The following is a 16,683-nucleotide window of genomic DNA, read 5'->3' as shown; positions in this document are numbered from 1 at the left end:
GTCCCTGCTCTGGCAGCAGTGCAGGTCAAGGCACACACCTCCTCTGGGCTTAGGGACTTGGCCCTTCCCACAGGGCACAAAGAGACACGTCCCAGCCACAGTCCTGCTTGGCTACCCCCCAGCAGCTTCCAAGCACAGAGAGCACAAGGGAAAAGGCACATCCCACCATTCCCACCAGAGAGCATATCCAGGGCTGCTGCTGACAGACAGCCTTCCTAACTCATCTCCATCTGCACAGTCACCAAATGCCACCTCTCCCCAGGTCATTTCCACATCCTTCCCACCAGAGGCACCTGTGCTACGTGATGGAGAGTTCTGTAATTACCACCCTGGGACTTGCACTGTCCTGAGCCATGTCTAGAGGAAGGTACAGTGGCTCAGCTTCTGCTTGACCTGAGAGGGGATTATTTCTTGCTGTGTCACAGCCACTCCTGGCTGAATAAGAGGAAATCCTGAGTAATCTCTTGTGTTATTTCTGAAGAGATCAAAGTTCAAGGAGCATGGGAAGTGGAAGGATGTGGAAATATTGATAACAGAACTAAGATTATTTTGGTGAGGATATTACATTTAGTATCACTGGGGTGTTACCTACCATCCAACCACCCTTCCGACACAGCCCCTTGTCACTGAGTGCTCTCTCATAGCACAAAATCCACAGGCACCCCACAAGGATAGCACATGCTCTCTACAAGCACACTACACCATTCACAAATGCCTGAGCTAGAGACATGATAGATTCTGCATTTCAACATCACTGAATATAATCATACTACTTGGATTCACATCACAGACACATCCACAGAGCCAGGAGTTCCTCAAAATTGGCCCTAGCTCCTATTCCATGGACACCTTCAAGCACATGACTGTCCTCACCCATTCTCCAGGCACAGCAGGGAACACCTCCATTCCTAAGTTTAACTATCTCCATTTCTGGGCCACACACTCAAAGAAATACAAAATATGATCCAGGGTGCTGAGTTTCAGGCAATGCTGACTTGTACCTGTTTCCACACTGCAGGTGGGCAACAGCTATCTACAGCTGCACATCCACCTGTGTGAGAATCCCTGGGCATCCTCAGTCTGACAGACTGCAAAGTTCCACTGGGGACACTGAGCAGGGAAGACAGAGAGTCTCCTCCTCTCAATTTATGGCTGCTCTGGAGCTGCCCACTGAGATGGAACAGATGTGGCTGATGGCCATAGGACTCTGTCCTTTAGCACTGTCACCACCTTCCAGCAACTGATGTTTGGCTTGGGTCTGAAACTTGGTCATTTTAGTCCTCAGTGATTGTGGGTTCTGATCTCCCTCACCTCCCACAGCTGAAGAAATGTTGTTTCATCACCCCATACTCCAGAAAGGCAAGAAGGGACAGAGAAAATGAAATTAGAGCAAAGGGGAGAATTAGAGAGTGCCCAAAGTGCTCCCCTGGCAGCTGTAATGCTCTACAATGCTCTAAATGACCTAAAAGGTAGTGACATCCCAAGCAGCAGTGCAGCAGCAGAGCAGACCCCCGGGTGATGAGTGATGGCAGCTCTAACGAGCTGCATGAGCAAAGCAATGCCTGCCTGGGGGACACCACAAGCTGCCACCCAAAGGCTCAGCAAAGGGCAAATGAGGTGCACAAAGCAAAGTGAGAAACGTGGTAATGGCAAAGTCACTTGCCAAGAACAAGGAAGACAAGACTGCTTCCAGCCTCTGTCTCTCAGGACCAGAGCTGTCTGGTAGCTGCTTCACTTCCTGGTAAAACACATCTCAAAATGGACACAGAACAGCCAACAGCTCACAGTAAAAGGTTCAGTGTTTCCCAGCAAGCAGCACAAATGTACAACATACTTTCCTTTTGTGCTTCTCCTGCCCTGATCCTTACCAGACTTTGGAAAGACAGCGATCACTCAGTCACTCCAGTGACTTGACATGTGAAGTAGTACTAGTAATGTGCTAATGAAACCATGGCTGAGGCTTGAGGTGCGTTTCTCTTGTTTTGTTTGGTTTTTAACTTAGATGACTAAGGGCTGACAATGGAGACACTGGGGAGCTGCACTCTGGTGCAACTCCACTTTCTTCTGCCAGGTGTAACTGGCTGAACCTGATCTCTCACTTCTGTTCAGCCCAATCAAGAGAGCATGGATTTACTGCACCTCTACTTGCCTCCCCATGGCTCCATGGAATCACGATATTCAAAATGAGCAAATCCCACTGGTGCAGGACACTGCTCTTTACTCATGACTCATGCAGTCATTTCCCTTGCAGAAAGGAAGGTCAATGCTGAGTGCAATACCAACAGAAGAGCTTCCTCACTATGGGAGGCAGCCAGGCCTGTGAGGGGAAAAACTGTGTCCTCAGCCATATCTCCCTCTGACCAGCCATGGACACACTACAGAGCCCTGTCATGGGTGAAGGCAAGAGATGCAAGGTGAGTTGCAAGGAGGGATACCTTTCTTATAACAGCCCTCTCTCAGAACAGCAGCATGGTCTCTGCACCAGTCTGACTCTTCATCTTCACTTGGTCCTTCACCTTGGTTTTGAGACAGTTTGTGCTCCTATGCCAGTCATATTCAGGCATTGTGACAGGCACGTACCACCACCTCTGCCAGCATGGCAATATCATTATGGCACTTAAGGAGCCCAAGCATCCTCCTGAGCCTGGTGTGTGCCTTGCTCAAAGCTCTACACCACTCACCACCTCCAGGTAGTATCTGCAGAACAACCATGCACAGGGTGGAGAGTCCTGGGGGGGCTGACAGAGACAGGAAGCTTTCTGGGTTATGAAAAGCTAAAACCCATTAATTAGATGAGAGACTTGGATGGAGCATGTTCCTAAATGCATCACATACACACCCCCCCACGCTCTTGACCCTCACAAGCCAGGTCCCACCAAGCTGACAGAAGCCAGGACAGCTGGTTCCTGCCCTGCACTTCCCTTGCCAGCTCCAGCTGTCAGGACAGGCCCTCAGCCAGACAAGACAGTGGCCCTCTGGCACAAGGAGCCCCTCTCCCACTGCCTGCTCCATGCTGCTGCCTTTGTTCCCGCTGGCATCCCACTACCATGTGCCTGGGAACATGCCCCACACACCATCACAGTGGCCACCAAGAGCTGTGGCCAACCTTTGGGACCCTGTCACAAACCAAAGCACCCCAGGCCAAGCAAAACACACTCTCCTTACTCTCCTTTGGTACATGCTTGCTGGTTCATTAGACATTACAGCAACATATCACATCCTCACATCCTCTAATACCCAGTCGAGGTGGCCAGGGCTCCCCTGGCAGCCAGTGCTCTCCCTCGGAGCTCAGCCAAGCAACAAAGCCCTGGGTGGGCTCAAGCCCTGTTCCTGAGGCGTAGAAACATTCAGGATGTGTTGCACAGAGAAGCTATCCTGGTACTGAGGTGTTCACAGGACTGTCTGCACCTCCAAGACAGCGTACAGCTTCCATCACTCCTGCCCTTCCCAATCCCCTCCTCACATTTCTGGTGGATGTGCTGTTTAAACCAACCCAGATCCCACGTGACTTCACCATTCAGCCTGAGGATAAAAGGGGCCTTGCTGAGTACATTCAAAAGGCTAAAATTAAATATCATGGGACCACAGCAAATTTGAAGAATAATCCCTATCAGGATCTGGAGCAAGCCCCAGAAATGATGGAGCTGTCTGTGCTAGGACCCTGGCGCCCCTGCCTCTTCATGGGGAAGGGGCCCTGTCGGTGCCACAGCCCCCAGCAGAAGCCATCCCGCTCCCTCCCAGGCAGCCCTTCCCTTCCTGCAGCCTTTCCCCTCGGCCAGGCACGGCCGCCGCATCCGCGTCTGCAGCAGCCAGCACAGCTCAGCCCTGGAGGAGAGGCAGACTCTTTGCTTCCTTTCATAGCAGAAAGCTGCATAAATTCATAACACAAACAGCCCCCGAGGCATCTGCCACGGACATCTGCTCCTCGGGCCAGAGGCTGAGCACAGGAGTATCGGCAAAACCACTCGCCCACCAGCATTTGCTGAAGAGAAGGAACGCAGCCAGCGAAGCACAGCATTAACACAGCGTTAATTAACACAAATCGGACTGCGTGTGGGCATACATAGCAGTGACTCCTGCCCCGAGCCCCCCCATGCACGCACACGCCATTCAAACAGGGAATCAGTGCATCGAACACCGCACCAAAGCGCCGCGCGTCTCCCAGCCGCCCCCCGCGCCCCTCGGGGGCTGCTCCCCTCTGCTCCCCTCCTTTCTGTGCCCCCGTCCCTCCCTTACCGGCGTCTTTCCGCTCCTCTGCTCCTCAGAGGTCTCATCTTGTGCTGCGCGCGTCTTCTCGGGCACCATCCTCCCCCCTCCTGTCCCCGCTGCTCCCCGGCTCGCGCAGTGCTATAAATACATCCCTGTACCTTCAGCTTGCCCGGGTGGCTTCGCTGTGCCTGCGTCCGGGGAGACAGCAGCCGCTCCACTAACCGCTCCTGAATAATGATCGAATCCATGACCGCGGCTGGCAGCACGGACGGACACCCACCGCGGGCCAAGGGAGAAACCCCAACCCATGTGTTCCCTCCCAGCCTTCGCCGAATCCATGCGGCAGCCCCCCCGCCTACGCGTGCACACACACGCAGGGCTGGCTCGGCTCGCCCCGGTGCCGAGGCGAGGCGAGGCGAGGCGAGGAGGAGAGCCCAGGCGCGGCGAGGAAAGGCGAGGAGGCTCCCAGGCAGCTGCCCGGGATTTCCTGCCTCCGCCCGTGCCGCGGGAGGAGCCTGCCGGCGGGGACAGGACAAAGGCCACCGCGGCCGCGGCCAGAGGCGATGCCGCTCGCCCCGCCGCGTCCCGCGGAGAGGCTGCGCACGTACCGGATGCTGTCCCTGCCATCGGCCTGACTCCGCCTGACAGATGGGCCTATTCAGCTGCAGGATTTCTTACATACCCTGCCTGACGCTGCCGAGACAAAGGTTTGCCGGAGGAAACCTGCTCTCAGCAAAAATGTGCTGCTTCTGGCGGTGTGGGTGTAGGTCCCAAGGGTCCATAAAGCCCCCAGAAAGCAGTTCACATAGTTCAAATATTCAAACCTCAAAAGGTTCAAATATAATCCCCGGATTGCAGTTCTGGTTGACATGGATTTGCCTGTACGTGGCAGGCTGATCTCTTGTCTACTCCAGGCTCTATTGCAGCTTCATCTCTGAATCCAGTTGGACTAGCAGCAGATGCATTCTGGATCTTACAGCAACCATTGAACTCTGAAGACGTTTCAGAATAAGGAAGTATGTGTGTTCATCAAGCAGATTGACCCAACCCAACAACAGCTCAACACACCAAAAAACTCATTCAAATCTCAAGTCTGGGCTCTGAACCTTTCTATAAATATGCCCTCTAGCTTTTATGTGCAGCCATGAAACTGAACAGGAATTTATATAAAAAAGACAAGAGCTCATAATTTCATATAATCACACCATTCTGGAAACCAGGGGGTTAATACCACAGTATATATAATGAATTGACAGGAGATGACAGCACTGGTGGTGCTGGAGGAACCTGTCCCTTGCCCCACGGGTTCCTGAGCAACTTTCTGTTCACCAGTGGGAAGGACACAGGCTGCAGCCATTCTCCTGCCTCGCTGTCAGCCAGAGCTCCTGCTGCTTCTCTGGGATCTGCAGGGCTCCAGCAGTGACTCCGCAGAGTGCCAGACCAGCAAGGACTGTCCTGGTCACCTTGGGCCACAACCCAGGGCCTCCCCCATGTACCCCAAGCCTGGCTGACACCAGGTTCTGTTGTAAGGCACTAGAAAGTCCAGTGGCCTGAAGTCTGGGAGCTGTGAGTGTGCAAAGGAAAGAAGAGGGGAGAAACTTCCAATGTTTTTCCTATACTGCCATCCTGCAAACTGATGGATGGTGATGTCAGAAGTCACAGGCACAAGGTCCTAAAGGCTGATAAAAATAAATGGAAGAGAACTGGGAAACACTCCCAGAGCAGGAAAACTCCTGCCATACAACAGCTGTCATACCACACACATGAAACCCTCCTCCAAACCACCATGCTCTGCCAGCAGCATCCTTAATTACACTCACTGAGTTTTGTTCCCAGTTGATTCTGTGGGTAACATTCATACAGAAGGCCTGGACTGAGATCCAGGTGTGACAGGAATTGTCACAGCTCAGAACATATCTGCCCTCACTCTGCAGCATTGCTCCATTCCCCAGGGAGCTGACAGCCCTGCATTGCTCTCTCAGCTCAGTGGTAGGTCAGGCCATGCTCATGACACCTCTTCTTCCTCCTAGATTCACCTAATCCTTGCTTTCCAGGACTGGGGGACTCTCCCACCAGGGTCTGCAACTGGCACGACTGAAGAGCAGTGACAGCACCACGCTGCCTCGCACTGGGCAGCAAGAGCAGTGGCTTGTGGCACACCCAAGGTGCACCCAAACCTTAAGATAACAGGAAGTTTCACCCATCCTTCCACACCATAAACCACAATAGCTGCAAGCAAACCCTCTCCAGCTCCCATGAATTCTCATGGCTTGGAAAACCCTTGTGTGGGGGCCACAGGCCACATGGCCACCAACCACAAGCATCTTCCAAAGGCATTTGGAGACATGTTGTGTCCCCACGAGTCCACTGCACCAAATCAGAACATTCTTTTGGGCTGCAGTCACAGATGAAGTCAACAATGATTTGGTTGCGACAAAACCACAGTGTTGTTCATGGCCCTAGGAGCTGTGCTGACAGTGCAGAGAGGAACAAGGAACTGCTGTCTCTGGAGTGCCTTGAGCTCTCACACATCACACATGCTCTCAGGACTGGCAGCCAGGGAGGAATTCCAGTCAGAAGGCCACGCTGACAGCCCAGAGAGAAGATTAGGAAAAGAAACAGAAGAGTAGGTCCTGACTATAGAGATCATCTTGAAGACTGAGTGGGCAGCACTATGGCTTCCAAAATGCTGAAGGACAGTCAACTGGTCTCAGCCTCTCCTGTCCCTCCTAGAGATGCTCATGTGGCATCCTCAGAGTCACCAAACCATAAATGACAGACTCGTTTGTGTCCCTCAGATGTGCCGCATGACACACCCAGAGCTGTTGGCTCAGACCGATCTGTGTCCAAACTTCCCAGAGACAGACAAGTCAATTTTATTTTGCCCTTGTTCTTTCTGATCACACTCCTCTTTCCACACAGCCCTTAGAAATGCACAGTGTAAATCCTGGCCTACTCCTCTAACAAGAAATCTGATGTACACCTTCCTTTAAAGAAGAAAAACAGAGGACATCTCGTGCAGCAGAACTTAGCAGCAAAAAACTTGGGGCTTCCAAGATCTAGAGTAAATCCAGAGTGTTTTCTTCCACTGGCACCTCTAAGGTCCTCTCCAGGCAGGGCTGCAGGATACAGGTTTTGGAATGTCAGAGCAGACAAACCCAATCTGCCAAATAGTCAGCAAGGGAAATACAGGCACAGGGTGCACCAAGCCCTTCCGACCTCACAGACTGGCTCTTTGTCAAGCTGTGACAGCAGAGAAGTCCTCCACTTGCAGGGGAGCTGTCTTCTGGCAGAGATGCTGTGGCTTAGGGACTGCAGTGCTCAAGCTCCATCCTTGGTGGATAACCAGGAGCACGTCACAGAAGGAAAAAATTTCAGCCTGATCCAGACAGATGCTCTTAAGCAGCACAGAGCCAGGCAAAGGGTCCCACTAGGGATGCACCCAGCCAGCCTGGCCTGCATGGAAGAGTGGTAAAACTGTATATCCATGGCTTGGCAGGGTCAGCACAGTCACGTAACAGCATTTATATTTCTTCCTCTGAAGAAACTAAGCTATTTTCAGAATTCCCCACAGAAGGGAAATTTTCTTCCTGGCTGTTTTCTAGGACGAAGGGAAGGCCAGTTCCAGAGAAGCTGTTTGTTCAAGCTGAACAGGAGCAGCAGCAGCAGGCAGCAAACCCATTCCCAGCTTGCACCAGGGCAATGGGGGCTGAGGAACAGTTGATATCCTCCATGCAGGTGCATAGCTGGGAACCTCCAGGGTTCAGTTACCACCTTCTTCTCCTGCTGCCTCCTCTCCCACCATAAGGAACATCAGTGCTGACTTAAGACAGATGAATCTCACAGGTATTGCAAGGTCTGAGCTCTGCTGCTCCATTACCAGCAGAACTGCACACTCACCCTGAGGCTCCTGCTGACCTGATCTAAGGGAAAAAGTCTTGCTGATCTAAACTGTGATGAATAATTTAACCTCAAACTTGCAAGCAAGGCTCCATGTAAGTGGCTTCTGGGAGCATCAGAGCCCTGACACTTCAGCCAGGCTTCATCCTGTAGTGCTCAGAAAAAAGGAAGATACCAGACAAGAAATGCAGAAATCTCAAAGCACAGATTAGTCCCCTGTATGTTCAGTGCCACAAGCACCATCTGCACAGCAGCCAGATCTCATATTTTCTTTTACCTATCCCACAGGTCAAACTTTTCATTTCCGCTCAAGGATCACTGCTGCTTTGTCACATAATCCCTCCAGAAATGTATCAAATTCTATTTCAAAGGTATTTATGCTCTCTGCTTCCACTTGAATGCCTCGTGCTTCCCAAGAAGCACTGTGTGACTCACGCCATGCCTCCACTTCCAGCTCTTAAAAAGGAGCCACAACCGTAATTTGCCTCCTGCTTGTTTAAACTCGTGACTTGTTCTGGAGCGAGTTCACAGAGCTTCTCACACCCAGCTTCTCATTTCGGATAATTTGCACGATATAACAAACTGGACAGACCTGAAGCTGGCTGGATCTCTTGCAGCAGCCCCTCGGTCGCTGCCCGGGTCTCTCTCTCCAGCAGCCCCTCGGTCGCTGCCCAGGTCTCTCTCTCCAGCAGCCCCTCGGTGGCTGCCCGGGTCTCTCTCTCCAGCAGCCCCTCGGTCGCTGCCCGGGTTTCTCTCTTGCAGCAGCCCCTCGGTCCCTGCCCGGGTCTCTCTCTCCAGCAGCCCCTCGGTGGCTGCCCGGGTCTCTCTCTCCAGCAGCCCCTCGGTCGCTGCCCGGGTCTCTCTCTCCAGCAGCCCCTCGGTGGCTGCCCGGGTCTCTCTCTTGCAGCAGCCCCTCGGTCGCTGCCCGGGTTTCTCTCTCTCCAGCAGCCCCTTGGTCGCTGCCCGGGTCTCTCTCTTGCAGCAGCCCCTCGGTGGCTGCCCGGGTCTCTCTCTCCAGCAGCCCCTCGGTCCCTGCCCGGCTCTCCCCGAGGATCCCCCTGCGGTACCGGAGCGTTCCGCGCGAGGGAGAAGCCGGCCCGCGCAAGGGCTGTGTCCGAGCAGGGAGCGCCCAGGCGGCTTCCCTGGCCACGGCCACACGGAAATCAACGTGCAGGACAAACCTGCTGCCCTCGCTGCTTCCTCCGATTGGGAACACATTCTTAAGCACAGGACAGAGGTTTCCAAATTTAGTCTCTTAAGACAGAAGGAGAAACCGGTGGTGCAGGAAGGTCTGCGGCAGCAGCCTCAGCACTATTGCTGCTCATCTCTCCCTCCAATTCATCCTCCAGCTCTGCAGCACAAATCAGGCTTAAATAGATGTCCGGCCTCTCATCTCACAGCTACAGCTGGGAAAATAAGGGATAGGCAGAACAGAGCCCTGTCAGTCCTGGGAAGCCAGGAAAAACGTTTGGGAAACGAGCTGGTACACATTGCTCTGGGGCACAGAGGCTGGCTGGGCTGAGATCAGTTTGGTGGAAGAGGATGGAAAATAATGATTTATCCTCTGCAATGGAAAGGCACTGCTTCTTCCAGCTCTCAGGTTCTCCATCCAAATGATAAGAAGATCAGTTTTGGAAGTTCTTGATGCATGTTAACATACATGAATAGGAAAAGGCTGGGGACAGGATCCTAAGAAGGTGCAGTTTAAGTTACAGGTAGTGGTCCCAATCCTGCGATCCTTACTCACCGAGTAGTCCCTTTGAAATAGAGACGACTGCTCACGTGAGTAAGGGATGCAGGATCAGGCCTGTCTACCAAAGAGGCTGAATCCTGAACCAGAGAATTCATCACGGCCTCTGAGCATTGTGAGACCACCCACACCTGGTGCAGCAGGAGCTAATCCAAGGGTATCACAGAGGAAGACAGTCCAGGCTGGGCACCACACCTGCAAACAGCACACTGAGCACAGACCATGGAGAGCAAGGCAGTAGACAACAAAGATACTCCACTCAAGCAGAAATTCTCCTGATTCATTCCCAGTTCACCCATCTCATGGATACTCCCAAGTCTGCAAGGAGATCTTTCTTAACCCTGCAGTCCTCCCAGTAGGCTACTGAAAACCTTGTTGAAAGAATGAAAACTAACTGTCTTGGGAGAACTCCCAACATCTATCTTCCAGCTACAATTAACATAACTTTAGGAGTAGCTGATGCCCACAAGAGAAAAGTATAAGCCCACTCAGCTCACCAAATAATTTTAAATTCCATTAATTAACGGGAGAAAGGCAACTCTCTAAAGCAAACCTTCAGTTCTGGGAGGCACCCAAGGAGAGAAAAGCTGGCCTCAGACTGTGTGAGCAAGAACCCTGGAAAACTCTGCAGAACAAGGAGGTAGAGGCACCTTCTCCTTCCTAGGGGGTCTCCTACAAAGGACTCAGATGCTCAGGCTCCAACCACACACCCTCCCTCCCTGCTGTCAGCTGCCTCTGCACATTCAGTAACATGAAGCAGAGTCCTTGTGCACCTTGAGACATCAGGGGCACACATGAACCTTCACCTTCCTTCCCATCCTCACCTCTGGGCTTGTAGCCCCAGCCCACTTGATGGAGATGAGCCTGCTGAGAGGCAGCCATGCACTCACCCTCCTCCCCTTGCACCAGCACAGCTCTGCCTGTGCTCCACCTCCATCTCCACACAACACAGCCATACCTGGCTGTGAAGCGCCGTCCCTCGGAGCCTGGCACGGGTCAGTGTTCCTGGGGAAAGCAGCTGTGCCTTCCAGTCTCCCCTGGCTTGCTGTGATGGTGCTGGACCATCTGCTATCCCAGAGGGGACCCTCAGGAGCCATTTCCCAGCCCCACCATAAAAACAGTCTGTACAAACGTCACTGCCCACATCAGTCTGCCCAGGGCTGGGCCCTGTGTCGGGACTAGCATCTGTCTTTGCAGATGGATAATTAGATTCCCTTTCCATTTCCTTTCCCCTCCTGATGGTTTCTCTGGCTGGCAGTTCCCCCGCAGCCCTGCACAATCCAGCAGCATTAGTCAGAGGGAAATTCTGCTCCCTTCCTCCCCAGGATGTTGTTCTTGGTTCAATATGAACAGCAGAATGAACTGCATGATGATTTGAGTGCTTCATTTCAGTAGCATTTGTCCTTTTCAGCCTGGCAAGCACAGGCTTCCCTCCCATAGCTGCACCCTGCCCCTTTTTACCAGGTGACACAGAAATCACAGTGTGAATGTTGTTGGCAATTGGAAGCAATTAGCTAATCAGGAATATTCAGTCAGCTGGACTGGGGTTGCAGCACACCTCCATTTATGAGCAGTAGTGCCAAACACTCCTTTTGGGCAGGGCCTAGAGAAGCATACCTGATTCTCAGCCATGGTGTGAGATGCTCTCAGAAAAAGATCATAACACCCTCCTGCAGGAAACCTGAGGAAGAGATTGAGCAATGATGAAACTGGGGAAATTTAACACAAAGTTGTACCTCAGAGCTCCCAGAGAAGGAGAGGATTGTGTGCTCAGATGAAGTATCCAAAGAGATCCTCACTGAGCATACAAAATTGTCTGTCCTCCCCTGCCACTAAGAAGTGGCTTTCTGGAAGCAGTACTGATTCCTGAAGCCCTGATGGTTGCACAAGCATCACCAGGACCTGCAGAGATGCACAGACACATCAGTTCCACCTGACAGAGAGGACTTATCCTGCTGAGATCCACAACTTTCCCACAGCTTCTCCCTCACAGGAGATGTGTAGACTGAAGCTTTCAGAGACAATCTGTCAATTCTATCCTCTTGTACCTTGACATACTATGTTCTCCATGGGCAATGTCCTGAATCCATACAGAGCACAGAGCTTACAGCCCTCCAGTGCAAACCATCGAGACTTGCAGCAGCTCCACATCACTGCCTGGACTTGGTAGCTTCTATTCTGCACCTGGCTGCAAAAACCAAACTGCTGCCTGCTCCATGCAAGGGGCTTTGAAATGCCTTTCAGAAGATTCCAGGGGCTTGCAGCTGACTCTCTACTCTTTGATCCATGCCAGCCCACTGCTGGCTGCCCACCAAGAACTGGATGGAGCATTACCCAGCTGTACCAGGCTGGCAGGCCACGAGGCTGAGACACTGCAGCCATGGAACAGTCAGCAGCTCTTGCACCATTTGCAGCCTGTCTGGGCTTCCCAGGGCCTGGCACACCCTGGTGCCCATTCTGGACTCAGCAGCAGCAAGGTGCAGTTCCCAAAGGGCATCACAGCCCTGACTGCCCCAGGAGGTCCCCAGGACAGCTGTGGGACCACCCAGGCAGATACAGAGCCTGGCAGTTTGCTGCATGGATGAAGAAGAAAAGGTAAGAGCAGCAAGGCAGCTGGGGACCAGGATTGTTCCCCACTTGCCTGTGGTTGTGCAGCCATCCAGCATTCACATCAGCTCCTAGTGCCCTGCCATTGCAGACACTGAGGCCGTACCTGCAGGGCAGCTGTCAGAATAATCGAAAACAGAATCAAGAAATCCTTGCCAACACCTTTCTCTCCCCTTCTCCATCACCTACTTGCTCCAGCAAACACCAAACCTAGTTACAGCTTTGCTGCACAAGTCACCACTTCCCTATGTCCTGCAGTGTGACTAGAGATTCACATTTTATGTGATGATGGGAGAAAACTTCAAGTCACTGAACATCTAAATCAAACTGTGCTGTCAAAGGGAATTTAAACAAAGTTTCTTCCAAGCTTAAGAGTAATAGTCTGTAACTGCTGAGTGTTGCTTCTCCTTATCAGGGGGATGTTGACCAGTATGGCAAAAATAAGACTATTAGTCTGAGTTTGTAGTGAAACAGAGCAAAGAATCTTAGATGAAGAAATACCTGGCTCAGTGTCTCAGCATGGATTGTGTCAGATACTAGAAGGCTCCCCATGCCCTTCCATAAAATGGGTGTGAATTGCAACATCTGGAATCCACAGTAAGGATCCACACAGATCATTTACCAAGACTGGTGGACACTGACTTGGTGGTTCTGCAGTACCCAGATGAACACCCTGCCTGAGGCTGCTGCAGGACACAGCACTGTTTGCCAGGCTGTGGGGTCAGCTCAGCAATCCTGATGCTCTTGTGACAGAGGGGCAGTAACAGGCACCCCATCCCAGAGCCAGGAGCTCTGCACAGCCCACCAGCACAGCAGCCTTGTCTGCTTCAGTCCAGCCCCAGACTTCATTAGCAGTTTTGCAGCAGTGAGAGATTCCTACTAACCACTGAGATGGAGCCATCTGTTTCCATTTATGTGCTGGCTCACACGAGCAGCCTCACAGCAAAGGACTCTAGAGAGGGTTTACTCTCCTGAGCACACAGGGAGTGAACAGCCAGCCAGTTGGGACAGAGGCTGAATTCACCCTCCTCAGTGACCTAATACCTCCCTTCTGCAAAATGAACACCTGGGAGGCACTGCAGCCCTCCCCCTTTGATTTTGTGACCAAGCTCCATCATTATTCCACCTAAAGGCCACTTCCCTGAAGGCACAGAGGACGTGCTCCCAAGTGCAGCTACACCAAATCACTGCTCTGCAAGGCACCACAGCAGAGGAGGGGTTGATAAAGCTGTTCCCACATCACTTGGCCTGCCCTCTCAAAGTCAAAAGGAATCTGTCACTGATAAGCCAGGACCCCTAAATTAACAGCTACCATGCCTTGTTTTTTTCTGTATCAGGGTCCTGCAAAGAACACGTTATGCAAAGAAATCTTTACCCAGACACCTTTTCCATGCATTCATTTTTATGTACATGCTGCTGGGGCCAGCCATGTACCCAGCTGCCCCACAGAAGAGCAAAATGTGCTTAGTGGTGCCTGTGCAGCACAAAAGCACAGAATGGAGATGAAAATGGCAACTGGTACCATGGAAGAGTTTGGGCAGATTCCAAAAGAGGAGGCAGGGAGAAAGGGATAAAAACTGGAGGCACCCTGTGTGAGGAGGGCTACAGAAGTATTGGTTCTGTCTGGCAGCTGAACTTTGGGAGGACTTTGCCACCTTGCTTTACCAGTCACACCTGCTTGGGAGGGAAAGTAGTTTTCTTGCTCAACAGGAGGTTTCATACTATAAAACAGATTGCTTAATTCTTGGCAGTTTGTGTTCAGCAACTACCCTGTTCCTGTGTTTGCTGCTTCCTCTCTGAGCACACATTTTTTTGTGAGCCAGAAGAGACATGAGGCTTCTCTCAGTCTGGCCATGGGCTCTGCAATTCCCTTCAGAGATTCCTTCCTTTTGGAAGATCTGGTGCCTGTGGTGGACTCACAACAACAGCAGAGAGCAGCAGAACATATACTAAGTTCTCCTTTCCTCCACAATAAAATCTTCCTAGTCTTGACTGGAGAGAACAGAACTGAGTGTTCCTGGAGAACATTGCTCTTAGGTAAGAAAGGATGGAATATCAGGGCATAGCATGAACAAACAGCAACAGTAACACCCTGTGACAGTGCAATAACAGCAACTGGCTGGACAAAACTACCACAAAACCAAAATCCAAAAGCATCCTACACAGTTTCATGGAGGGATCCTTCCCAACATGATCTTCTCTTACTATCCCAATTCCATCACTAGCTTCTCTGGCCAATTGTGTTTTTGATTATCTCACCTTCAACCACACCCATCAGGAGAGGGCAATTCTGGATCACTTGGCAGGCACCACCATGCTCAGCCCCACAACAACATGGCACTGATGCTGCAAACAGACCTCAGGTCCATTCTCAATAGCTGGAAAAGAGCTTTCTCTGAAGTGTCTCCTCCTGAAGCTCATGTATCTGTGCCTGAGCACAGGAGCTTCCTTTGCCTCTCCAATCTACCCTTGCTTTGCTATCACATACTGTCAAGCTGTCCCACTCAGCCCTGCTCTGCTGAAATCTTCCCAGGAGACATTTCTCCTCAAAACTCCAGATAGAGTGACATTGCCATTACAGCCCTGTCCCTGTCACCCTGAGGCTTCTCCTCAGGGAGAACTTAATATATTGCAGAGAGCACACACAGCTTCAGGCCACAGTGCACTGGGCTGCTGAACCTGAGAGACCAGGGGAGCCCTGCCTCCTATAGCTCCCAGCCCACTGGGCAGAGCTGTGCTCAGGCAAGCAGGATCTGCTGCCAAGACCTCCCCCAGTGAAGGAAGAACCAGAGACCCTGCCCTGGATCAGGGGAGGCCCTGAGCAGCACAGCAGGGTTGGGCACAGAGCCCTGAGTTACCATCCCAGCTCCAGAGCTGACAAACCTCCCACCAGAGGCAGTGGCTGGTACAAAGCCTCTTTTGTTCTTGACACACGAGCACACTCCAGGCTGCCACACATCTTTATTGTGCCCTCCTGACTTCAGCAACAGGCAAGGCTTGGGGATAATGGTCCATTTCTGGGATGCTGCTGGGGCTCACACACAGGGGCTGCAGATGCAGGGGCCTGCCAAGATCCTGAGCCTTGCCAGGCAGCCAGTGCTGGCACCATGCATCCATCACCACTGGCAGCACAAACCTTTGTAGGGCTCCACTGACCCAAACTCATTCTTGAAGACATGGCAGAGCTCTTCTGTAACCCAGACAGCACTTGGCACCTGTCATTGCACTACAGTGTCACAGGCACAGCTGTGGGATGCTGAGCAAAGGATAAAAAAGGGGCATTTTTAACACACCTTTGTCCAGGCACTTTGAGATTGTTTCATCATGTACAGGCATGGAGACATTTCTGAAGCAGAAATGAGGAAACTCTGCAAACTCTTGTCCTCACTGTGACCTGGTCACAACAGAATTCATTTTCAGTCCTTGCTCCCAGTGCAACAGGGAAGAAGGGCAGGAGATCTGGGAAAAGTCACTTGCTAGATCCCATGAACAGTTAAACTTTCCCTGTTTAGGAGTGGTGGGAGGGGAATTTATATCCAAGCTAGAGTCTTGATGCCACCTGGGACAAGACCAAGAGAAAAACAAATTCTTCCAGTCAATTTCTCCCCCTCCAATACTGCTTATCCAGCTACAGAGAATCTCTGCAGCCACATAGCCACAGAGACATGAGAAAAGACTGCTTTTATTTTCCCAGCTGTAGCCTACCACAGCCCAGCATCTCTTCAGCTTGAACTGGAGCCAGAAGACAACTAAGCTTAAGGGGAAGTGGCTGGACACCCCCACATAGCTTGTGAGACAGCACTTGGAAGCTGTCCTTACTGAAAAGCATGGACATTTAGTGAAGTCCAGAGCTGCACCTGGTAGACCAGCTCCAGCATCCAGGACAGAGGTGGGCTTGCTGGACACCAGCAAAGTCCAAGGACTCCAGGCTCCAACTGTGCAAAAAATCTTGGCCACCTCAAAACAGCAGATATCAAGGCAGGAGGAAGGGCCCTTTGCCATGTCAGGAAGCAGAATTATCTGGTAGTTTCTGCAAGTAGCATCTGTGGTCCCATGTGCTTCTCATCACTATCTGGACCTGCAGCTGACACCCCAGCTGGCTCCCACCCCATGCTCCAGATCCTCAGATCTCCCAGATTTCCCACTGACATCTTGGGTCCCAAAAAGTAAGGCCTCCAGGAGGGCTCTGATCCCCTTTTCTGCTGATCCACAGGCTC

The 16,683-nt window shown here is 51.9% G+C and overlaps 1 protein-coding gene across 6 annotated transcripts in view; it reads right to left on the bottom strand.

The window, feature by feature from the left end:
- The window catches only part of SEPTIN5 (septin 5), a 41,139-nt gene that overhangs the window by 6,795 nt on the left and 17,661 nt on the right, over positions 1-16,683 (bottom strand). For 2 of the 6 annotated variants that reach the window (XM_079322472.1, XM_079322471.1), the window contains exon 2: positions 11,477-11,540. The exons of 2 other annotated variants lie outside the window; for them this stretch is intronic. In XM_079322472.1, the coding sequence (XP_079178598.1) occupies positions 11,477-11,491 (15 nt within the window). In that variant the 5' untranslated portion in view covers positions 11,492-11,540. Of the gene's footprint in view, positions 1-4,236; positions 4,770-11,476; positions 11,541-16,683 lie in introns of those variants that run through there. 2 more of the 6 variants (XM_079322468.1, XM_079322469.1) reach the window with 2 other exon arrangements.

Source organism: Erithacus rubecula (assembly GCF_903797595.1).
Source record: "Erithacus rubecula genome assembly, chromosome: 19".
NCBI classification, from domain to species: Eukaryota; Metazoa; Chordata; class Aves; order Passeriformes; family Muscicapidae; genus Erithacus; species Erithacus rubecula.
The sequence above is the reverse complement of the archived record's forward strand: the minus strand, read 5'-3'. Positions and strand labels throughout refer to the sequence as shown.